This window comes from Etheostoma cragini, chromosome 3, assembly GCF_013103735.1.
Source record: "Etheostoma cragini isolate CJK2018 chromosome 3, CSU_Ecrag_1.0, whole genome shotgun sequence".
NCBI lineage: Eukaryota > Metazoa > Chordata > Actinopteri > Perciformes > Percidae > Etheostoma > Etheostoma cragini.
The window spans coordinates 316,269-326,837 of record NC_048409.1 but is presented as its reverse complement, the minus strand read 5'-3'; the positions used below and the strand labels follow the sequence as shown (position 1 = coordinate 326,837).

At 39.8% G+C, this 10,569-nt stretch overlaps 1 protein-coding gene across 2 annotated transcripts in view; it reads right to left on the bottom strand.

Annotated features, from left to right (window-relative positions):
• Nucleotides 1-6,279: 6,279 nt before the first annotated feature.
• LOC117942556 (glutamate receptor ionotropic, kainate 1) overlaps nucleotides 6,280-10,569 on the bottom strand; it is a 29,204-nt gene continuing 24,914 nt past the window's right edge. For both annotated transcript variants that reach the window (XM_034868093.1, XM_034868094.1), the window contains 7 exons: nucleotides 10,129-10,242; nucleotides 9,842-10,045; nucleotides 9,517-9,740; nucleotides 8,500-8,618; nucleotides 8,049-8,266; nucleotides 7,448-7,673; nucleotides 6,280-7,323 (listed from right to left, as the gene is read on the bottom strand). In XM_034868093.1, the coding sequence (XP_034723984.1) occupies nucleotides 7,034-7,323; nucleotides 7,448-7,673; nucleotides 8,049-8,266; nucleotides 8,500-8,618; nucleotides 9,517-9,740; nucleotides 9,842-10,045; nucleotides 10,129-10,242 (1,395 nt within the window). In that variant the 3' untranslated portion in view covers nucleotides 6,280-7,033. The remainder of the gene's footprint in view (nucleotides 7,324-7,447; nucleotides 7,674-8,048; nucleotides 8,267-8,499; nucleotides 8,619-9,516; nucleotides 9,741-9,841; nucleotides 10,046-10,128; nucleotides 10,243-10,569) is intronic.

Below are 10,569 nucleotides of genomic sequence, written 5' to 3'. Positions count from 1 at the left end.
AAAGAACATAAGGACTCCGGGGAATGACTCCCCAGAGCTAGGTTAGTAACTAGCATTTCTGGGACATGGATGCACATATCGTGGGACATGGAAGCTTCTGTATTATTCTACCACTATGCTATTACTTTAATTCAATATGCTTAGCACTAACATCTTTTACAGACGATAACAAGGAATTGTTGCAGGTAACATAAAAGATAACAGCATTATTTGACCCACCAGGGGTGCTACCCAGGCGCCCACCAGGACAGAGTCAGCTTCCCCTGATATTTGAGGAATAGTTCTAGTGTATCTAAAAGTTTTAAAGGGGAACATAGGAAATGATTTTATTTTATGCAAAATGTGCCTTATGCAGTAGTAGAGTATAGAAACATAAAGGCTTTGTAATTGAAATTGTCAATTTTTGTGACAAGCACAATTGCATATTAACTCAGAACCTATACTTGTGGCATTCTCTTACATTATAGTCTTCATGTTGAGTATTTTTTATCGAATGCTTTCATAGATTACAGATTTAAATAAACATTTTGTTACCATTCAGTGCTTTTTTTCAAGAATGTTTCCCTTTTGATGCGCAGTACCACTGTTTGGCCAGTAGATGGAAGTACAACACAAATGACCTCACCAGCTATGCTGACCCTAAATTTATAGACTATTACCATATGAATTGTTCCTTTTGCGATTTATCTGCAGGAGATTCAGCTTCCTTTTAGAGATCTTTGTGCAAACTCTTTGAGTAAAAAAAACAAAACAATAGCATGTATCACTGATGTCAGGCTGTTCAGTCTGCATTGGACATGACATAAACCAAACGGAAATTCAGGAGATAGATGGGCCGAAGCCTTAGCTGAGTATCATGAAGTCGCTTCAGAACTGCTTCCGTGCATATTGCACATGGGGCTGAGGCTAAAATGAACATGGATTAAGACCAAACCTGATAGCAAAATGATGTTACTGATATCACTATTCTATAAAAGTTGGAACTGAACAGTTGTCTATATATTAATTCGATCTGCAGTCAATCATTAGGAAGACTTTTGTAGCCCCCGTAGTACGGTGAACAGACTGGACCAGAAATTACAAAGAATACTGTAAACTGATGAAGGAAGATACATGAAAAGATAGGAAGCATGAACAATGAAACAGAGAAATAAAGCTAACTATGACTATATATTTGCTAAGCTCTACTGAGTGACTCTTTTCATTTTAAAAGGAATCTTCAGTTGTAAAGACAGACTCAGACAACTCGGATAAACAACCTACGTTATGTAAAGAGCGAAGGCCTTCAGAGACCTTACCAGACAGGGAATAAAAAAGAAAGGTGTATATGACAGCCATCCCTGTAACCCAGCAGTGCAACCTGAGTTGTAAGCCTCATTCTGCTGTAGATGCAAGGAAAAGGGTCACCCAAACTAGCAAAATCAGATATGTCATGGTCCAGACTTCACTAAGTCACAGAAACATAAAACACAAAGTTTGATGCTTTGCATTGCATTCCTTAAACTATAATTTATTGGGTTTGTCATTCAAACAAACTTATCTGTGTAGCCTTACATGGTGCTTTCATTATTCTAGAAACTACTCCTAGAACTTACTTGCTATTTATTCACAAATGTACACACACATTTAGCTTTGCAGATTGTGCACAAGGGGAAAGCTGTTCACTAATTATTAAACCACTTCTACAGATAACCTGTGCTACCTATAGAAAAGGAATGGAAATAATCCCACTTGAGCCATTATATTGGACAAAAAACTGCAACTGTGAAGTGTATAGCATGACACACAAGCATCAAAACTGCAGCAGATATACCTTACTTCCCTATAAATGGCCCACAAGTGCAGGTGCTCATGTAGACATCTTCCTGCAGATACTTTGGTACCAATAGTTGGTGTAGGTTGGACTGGTAGATCGCTAGTACGGCTCTAATCTATCATCATCTGGTAAAATAAATTCTATTTCAAGTGTTATCTGATTTTTTTTGTACCCTTGAATTTGCATCACGGCAACCCACTTCATATGTTGACTATGCATTGTTTTTAGCACATCAGTGCACATGTAAGTCATCTTATCCAATAAGATACACCAAGCTAATATCAAACTAGACAAGCAAAGTATAATGCTTCTGTTGTATGACCAACACCTGACTTTGGTTGGTTGTTTACTGTGTCTGTAGCCCTGTTTCAGCTGAGTGGCAGACTGGGAATATCCATCCTTGAGTTGCAAAAGCACCTCTACTGTACACCCTCACTAGGATAGGCATTTTGTTACAGTGAAAAGTTGTTGGATTTCATTTGGTTTCCCTTAGAACACAATCCTCAAGGTTATAGTGGTAATTAGAAGGGCAACCCTGAAGGCACTAATACAACTTGTACCTCTCTTTGAGTCATCTCTCTCACACACACGCACACACAAAGAAAATCAAAGCTGCCACTGTAAACTTGACAAGTGGTGTTGCATCGAAAAGTCAAAAGGATTAGCTGATGATAATGCCACAGAGATCAGATATCATTACACACATCTGTAGAAAATCCTTAACTTGATGTTTGTCAAAACTGGCATCACGTTCCAAAACCAAAGCAATCCAAAGCATTATGAACTGGATCAATTTCTTATTTCCTTTAAAATATTAGGATTCTTCCCCCAGTGTTTGTGTGTTTTATGCACAGTTTGAGCATTGTAGCACAAAAAGTAAGATTATCCTCTTTTGCATGCTACACAGGAAGAGAATCTTGATTTGAGGAGGAAGCAGCATGGCAAGGTCAGAGGCCCATAATCCGCGGCCTCATTCATGCCAGATTAAAAACCTGCTCTGAGTTCTGATTAAGATCGCAGGGTTAGAAGATTAAAGACCAGCAAACAAAATGAAAACAGTTTAAGCCCAATCCTGGAATTCATCAGAATACCAAAACCTTAAACTGTCATTACAACGTGAGATTAATGCAAAGCCCCCTTGAACTCTGTATCTGTCTTGATATATCTGCTGTGTCAGAGCTGATAGTTCCTTTTTTTTAACCAAAAATCTGAAAGATCTCTCACTCTTGTTTGTTGTTTCTCTCCTCCTGCTTCTTCTCTCATTTCTTTCTCTCATTTAAATGTTCTGTAATCATAATGAAACATTTTCAGGTGAGTTGGTTCGGTTCAGTATGTCCCTTTCACCTACTTTTCACAATGATTCCAGTCATTATCCTCTGACGGACAGACTCCATAGTACTTAGGTAGCAAGGATTAGAAAACAGGAGGCGAGGGGTGGAAAACAAGGATTAGAAATTAAAACATCTGGAAGTTAGCGTTCTTGCAAAATTGCAAAATCAGAAAATATATATGCTAATAATTTTGACAAACACTATTCAGTGTGGCACTCATGGATCAGACTGGAGTTTTTGTGCAGGCTAATACTGATCACAGATACCAATGTTATCAGTAGGTATTACAACCTACAGCAACAATTACAGGTCACAGATTAGGGTTGCTAAAATAACTTTTCCATATCCACCTATATTTTTAGACAAACAAAAGTTGTCCAAAAACGCACACAATCCAGTTGTTGGAAGATCTTCACAATATAAACCATGGATATGATCAGTAAACAGCAAAGCTCATTGCCTTATCAAATTCCCTCTTATTTACTGCAAGAAGGCATCATATCCTATGTAACTAGAAATGTGGCACTGCAGTGACATCTGTGATGAACTCTTGAATGCAAAACTAAGGTGTGGACATCCATATAGTATTGGAGTTTCTCTACCAGTGGTCAAAATCCAGAAGAAAGACACAATACTTGTATAATCAACTCAAGCATAAGCATGACCTGTTAGCAACAAAACCTAACCGTGTAAACTGTTGAGCTACTGTATCCTACCTGATTCCATGCTGCAGTCACTGTGAACTTAATTTGGGGGTAACAGAGAAAAGGGCCTGTATTGACAGGATTATATAAATAAAGACCATAATACTATAATCGCCCAGAGAAAGGAGAGAAAGCAGGGACCAGCTAGCTAGCACCCTGGCCTGCAGCCGTCAGATTAACAAACATATGGTTGTACAGTGACAGATTACATTCACACTTGCTTTTTTGTCTTGACAGCCATCACTGTGTTCAATTTGTAACATTAGAATTTCTGGGAAAAGTGTGTCACGGAACAAGATCTGTCAAAGAAGTCATACTCTATTTAAGTACAGTTATTTAACCAGTCATGCAGAAATTGTTGGATTTTATGTCAAGAGCTGCAAAACTGGAAAAGCAGACATGCTGTCCGCAATTCTGCCAAGTACATTGTTTTAAATTAACTTTTGAGAGTTAGATTAAGCATTTTTTCAGTTAAGCAGTGCAGACAATATCCCCAAAATTAAAGGGAAGCCATCATCCTTCTAACAAAGTACCAAACCGTAGGCTATTTGTGCATGCAATGTGTGCTGGTGTTGACACAGCATAATGCATTTTCCAGTGATTGGTGAGATCATAATGGACAGCTGGAGAGCAAGAATGTTTCTGGTCCAGAATTAACAGTTAGATCACATTACATCCTCAGTTGCTGATTCCCTTGGGAACAATACCAGTACCTAACAGTGAACATTGGTTACAGAAGGTTGTCAAATGTCTTGAAAAGATGACCAGTTTACAGTCAAACTCAGTGAAAGCACTAATCCTGGTTGTTGAAAGTGCTTCACTGTCAACGAATTAAAACATGTTAAACAGCAATATGTGATTCATCTTTATTAATAAATGTATATCAATGAATAGAACAGCATTAAAATACCTCAATACCCTTGATAAGAGCAGACTGTTTCTTTTCTAAAGGTGTGTTTTAGCAAAGTGACACACTGTGGACTCTGCCCTTCCCTTTGCTTGGCTGTTTGTCGTGTCACACTGTAAAGACGTCCCCAGGTTCACCATCACAGCACTGAAGGGAATCAACTGTAAAAAAGCAGAAAAGTATCGTTTAAAAAATATATATATATATATATTGGGTAAAACTGTATAAGCAGAGTGTGGTTAAAAGAAGGAAAGACACAACACTGAACAGTTGTCAGGTCGGATTCAAGCAGTGCATTGGACTTATAAACAACAGTAACACTTTACTTGGAAGTATCTACATAAGTAACATGACACTGTCATGAACACATGAAACTGTCATGACACAGTCAAGGCACATGAACCATAACCACAACTTGTCATGACAAAACCAAATGACACTTATTGAAAGAAGTGTTATGTCTTTAATGTTTATGACATGTTCCTGATAGTTTCATGTCACTCTTATGTAGATACCTTCAGGGAAATGGAACTCAAACATCTTCAGCTTCCCAGTAGAGGTCTGGTTGACTGTTGGATTTTGACCTGGCATTACTGACTCTGAGACGCTTTTATCCAGCAGAAGTATTGTAAACTTCTGTCTGGTTTCTGCTGAAGTTACACACTTGTGGTACCTGAATAGTTCAAGTCTGCACCAGATAAGTCCTGATTTCATGTAAAAACAGGTACTGTCTAGTAACAGTTAGCAGTTAAATCTTACATACAAATTGTGTCCAGGAAGAGTTAAACCTTACCTTTTGAACATTAAAACATGTTCTCCAGTGGTAAAGATGGTCAAAACTGCAAAGCTGTTGCGACTGGTGATGGTCTTGAATGCAAATTGGGCTTTCATGTCTAAGTTTTTGAAGCAATGCTTTATGTAGAATGCAAGAAATCTGTCAAAACTCATCACCGGAATATTCATAATCACCGATCAATCATAATTGATTCATTGTTCATGAATCCCACTCAACTGTCCTTAGTCACAAGCAAGCAACGCTCAGTATGACCTGTCAGATTTGGTGAAGAAGAATTTCATTAAGTTTGCCAGATTTTCTAATCTGTGTGACAATGCCTGCACACTTTTAAACCAGGAGAGATTACTACAGGTGTTTGGAATCCACTGCCTAATGAGGATGTTATTTAAAAGCCTAAGCCTGAGTGAGGTGAGCATAGGTCTGATCAGAGCTTCAAGCTAAAAGCTGCGATGCTGAAGCTACTGCTGAGCCAGTGGCCTGTGTCATCAGCCATTGTGATGACTCAAGTGACCCCCCCACTTCAACACTGAATCCAGAGACCATCTCTTTATATCGTATTAAGAGGTGCTCTAGGATTGGTTGCTTTACATCCGGTCCAAACCATTGTAACTTGCGGTTTTTAACACATGACTAGATGCACTGCTTTACATCATGAAAGAAATTCAGTAAAGGAAAGGCTGCGCATGCCCAGAAAGAGAGGATTTAAAACCATAACAGCCAGAATAAAAGGTTAAAGGATATAATGTTCTCACATAACTTTAGTCATTCTGAAACAATTCCAACATGACGAAACATATACATGCATGTTTATGAACTTCATAAAAATTTATAGACTGTAAGCAACTGATGGCCTGAGTGTCAAGCAACTTAAATAACATTTTGTGGGAACACTCATTCGTAAACAATGTGGAAACAACCATCATTAAATAAATCAAGATTATTATTTTTTGTGAAATACATGAGTACATACAAAAGTGGTAAGAATAAGTATTGTTATGTCAAAGTTTCTGTGTGCTATAAATATGAAAATTTCACACATTTTATAACAGAATACTCTCAAACCTACTGCAGTTCTTGAAAGGAACATGGCAAACATGACTCAAAAGATAACCCGTATCATCACAGCATAACTTACCCACATGGCATGACAATTCTTTTTCTCGCAAAACAATGTTAGTTTTTTTGCAAAAAACAGCAAGGCCAAGATGGTCATGTGACATGATGTCAGAAGTAAACAACCATCTGTCATCAAAAAAAAGGTTTCAAATGTATTCTTCCAATAAAGACTAAAACATCCATGTGCTCTACATCAAAACTACTGAAAACACTAAAATCTGCATTAAAAAGTATTTCTGGTTTGATTGTAACAATGCAGTTCAACACATTCAGACTTTACATTTTTGTTGGCCCAGTGATTACTGTAGTCCTCTGAAGACCATAATGACAACACAAATGTCTTCGATAAAGTCCCCTAGTGTGTTAATACTTGTTGTGCCATTCGCACTGACCAACACTCACCTCCTCAATGTCCAAGTTCTTTCTGGATTTGTAGATAAACTCTCCAATTGCTACAAAAACTGAGAGGACTAGTCCAGCTGCGAGCACAATAAAGATTCCCCCTATGTTCTCCACACCCAGAGCACTGGCCTCTTTGCTGTCCTCCTCTGGGCAGCCATTCCCTCTCCACCATTTCTCCTTCATCATGTGCAGCTTCCCTTCCTCCTGAAGCTGCAAGATGGCGATGGTGATCTTGTCTCTGTAAGGGGAGCCTGCAGCAGGATAAAATAACATTATTTCTGCCATTACCAGCGTCAATACTTTGGTTCCTTGTCAGATAGGGAGTATTTATGGGTTATCATTGTTACTGTGTAGTTGGTTACTCATCTCTCCTACCAATGGGGGTTCCCACTCCATAGCCCTTTGAATCTATCAAGCCTCCAATCTGTGTGAGGTTGCAGTTACGCTGGCTGATGTACTCGATGCTGGTCGATTCCATCAGGAGCGCGTAGTCTGTGGTGAGAACCCTCTGAATCCCCTCCCGGTTGTTTTTCACCAAAGCTGTGTTTTTCCTGCTGCTCATGAATGCCCACATTTTCTCATAAGTTGAGATCTTAGATTTCTGTTGAATCAGAATCAAGATTGATGGACCCAAAAACAACGCATCTTGATGGTCAACGCAGCAAATAACAAAACAGATCATGTTGAGACAGTATTAGAAGCCTATCTGCTGACTGGAGTAATCATCCTGATGCATGGCAGGAGACGCAATGTGATAAGAGTGTACAAACAAAGAATACAACCTTTACATTTTTGGGGGGGGGGTAATCTGTGTGTATAAGGATGTTTCTAAGATACTAACCTTTAACCCTACTCTTTTTTTCCCCAACCCATCAGCCAGCACATGTCATGGTACTGTAATGACTTCTTGGTTGCACCCCTCCCCCATTGTTGAACGGTTTCTTTCCCAATTTCTGTATAGGGGAAAGAGGATTACCTTAAAAAAGGTCATGGTGGAGCCGTCTCTTACAGCACCGTACTCAATTTTGGTTTGTTTGGCCAAGTCATCTGCAGAGTCAATTGGCGAGTCCATTCTTTCCACAGTGAGGAAGGCAGCCAAGTTAGCAGTGTATGAGGAGATTATGATCAGTGTAAAGAACCACCATATTCCACCGACTATCCTCGTAGACAGGGCCTTAGGCATCAGTTCGGATCCTGTAAGAGAACAACTCACGGTACATTATATATTCTACAACATGGGACAGTGACAGTACATTATGTAACAAAAATAGCCATGACACTAACTACCTTATTTTGTTCCCAGGCACACCACAAACATTATTCTATGTATGAAGATGATGGTTAAAGGTGCTCCACCAAAGAGAACATTCTGCCAGGTATGAAAACAGCATGATGGCATTATTCAGTTATAATTTCAGTAAGTATACCTTGCTGCATAAGTGCTCCAACTCCAAACCACACACTATTTATTAGAGTGAAGTTGTTTTCAACCACATCTGAGTCTGGGTTGCAGGGGTGAGGGTTGTACCACTCATAGGGAGTGAACCTGCAAGGGAAGCATTAAATAGTCACAATTAGAAATGTGTAAAATACAATGATGCAAGGCTGTAGTCAAGACCACCTTAGTCGAGTCCAAGACAAGTCCAAGACAAGTCCAAGACCGGGACTAGTCGAGTCCAAGTTAAGACCGAGTTCAAAGAGGTTCGAGTCCAAGACAAGACAGAGTCCAAAAAGGTTCTGGTCCGAGTCAAGACCAAGTCCAGGACAGAAAAAAGGTCTTATGCATGACAGTATCAACACACTCAATTTGGGTTTCACTTTCCCTCCAATATTGTCATCAACATAATAAAGACACATGGACTCGGTCGAGACCTAATGCCATATTTGGCAAGACCAGTGTCCGAGACCGGGACAAGTCCAATACCATAGAAAAACGGTCTTGAGTCCATACTCGAGTCCAAGACCAGACTCAAGTGCTACAGCCCTGCAATGATGACCGACATAGCACCACATTTAGGCCTGTGTTTACTACTTTTTACTATTAAGCCTCTTTTTCAAACTCATGTTGATTTCATGATGCACACAGGCAAAAGTCCTTCTGACTCCATTCTGACCAAGGTTACTGCACCAGTGTGCAATCAATCCATGTCCTTGTTGCAGCCAAAATGAATGCATGACTATTCCTAAATGCAAATGGCCAAGAAACCAATCTGATTAGCAATGTCTGCCGAGGGGGAGCTACTCTGCTTCCTGAAACCCCAACAACATGTACCTGATAGCACCATCAAAATGAATGTCAAATATGAACTTTAGCCACTGTTGGAATTTAAAATGTTATATGTGTTTAATGACCAACCATAATGAACATATAAAGGGAATTCTCTCTGAGAAAATGATTTTTTACACACTCTAATTCTTTTGTCTAATTTGCTTTATGCTTTTACCTGGCAATAACAAAGAGCACACAGCTGACACCGAGGCATGCCAGTAGCACATACATCCAGATATCAGGAGACAGGGGGTTGAGGAAGGAGAACACCCCTGGATTGGTCCCGTTGGGTTTGTGGTAGAGGATGCTGATCCCCAGTGTCATGAAGGGCTTGGAGAAATCTATCACCTTTTCCCTTACATATGTGATAGTAAGAGGGGCCACTGCGAGGTCAGCCACCTGGTACAGAACAGAAACATCAAGGGGGGGGGCACAGTCAAAAACAGATGATACTGCTTATCCCTCTGAGAATCTCTCACATGATATTGATTGGTACTCACATGGTCAATGAGTTCTCGCACCATGCCGTTCCACTCGCCCTTGTCATTCTGAGCTCCATATTTGCCGTCAGAAACCAGCTTCACCTCATAGGAGAATCCCAAAATGTTGGAGAGCTCTTTGAGCAGGTCCAGGCAGTAGCCCTCAAAGCGATCATTTCCATACAGGGGCTTATCAGATTTCTTATACATGACATAAGGATTTTCCTGGAAGAAGGCAGAACAGACTCAATTCATTTCATCAAGACATTTGTGATCCAATGCTGCTGGAGAAGGGCTTTGAGTCGTACCAGAATAGTTGTGACAATGAGGGTGCGGTTGGCCATTGAGTCGGTCACATTAGTGGACGAGTCCTTGTTGCTTTCGGTTAAATTAAGGCCTGTTTGGGAGTTCCACACACCAATCTGTAAAGAATGAAATATCCAAATAAGCACACGCTCTGGACTTCAAAGATCCATAGTTGCCTGAGTCATCTTCACATGATCACGGTAAGGAATGCTAAGAAGGGAAAAGAAACAAGTTCAGGGAAGCAGAACAATCACAGTGGAAGAACAAACGGAGATGAGAGTGGGGGAGGGGGGGGAAGGAAATATAAATTGCAATATTTAAAAAACAAAAACTTTAAATGTCATGGCCAGTGCAGAAATGTATAACATTTCTTTCCACCAGTACCCACAATGTTTAGTTTGGTTTGTTTTTAGAAAAAAGAGAAGCGGGGGGGGGGGGGGGGG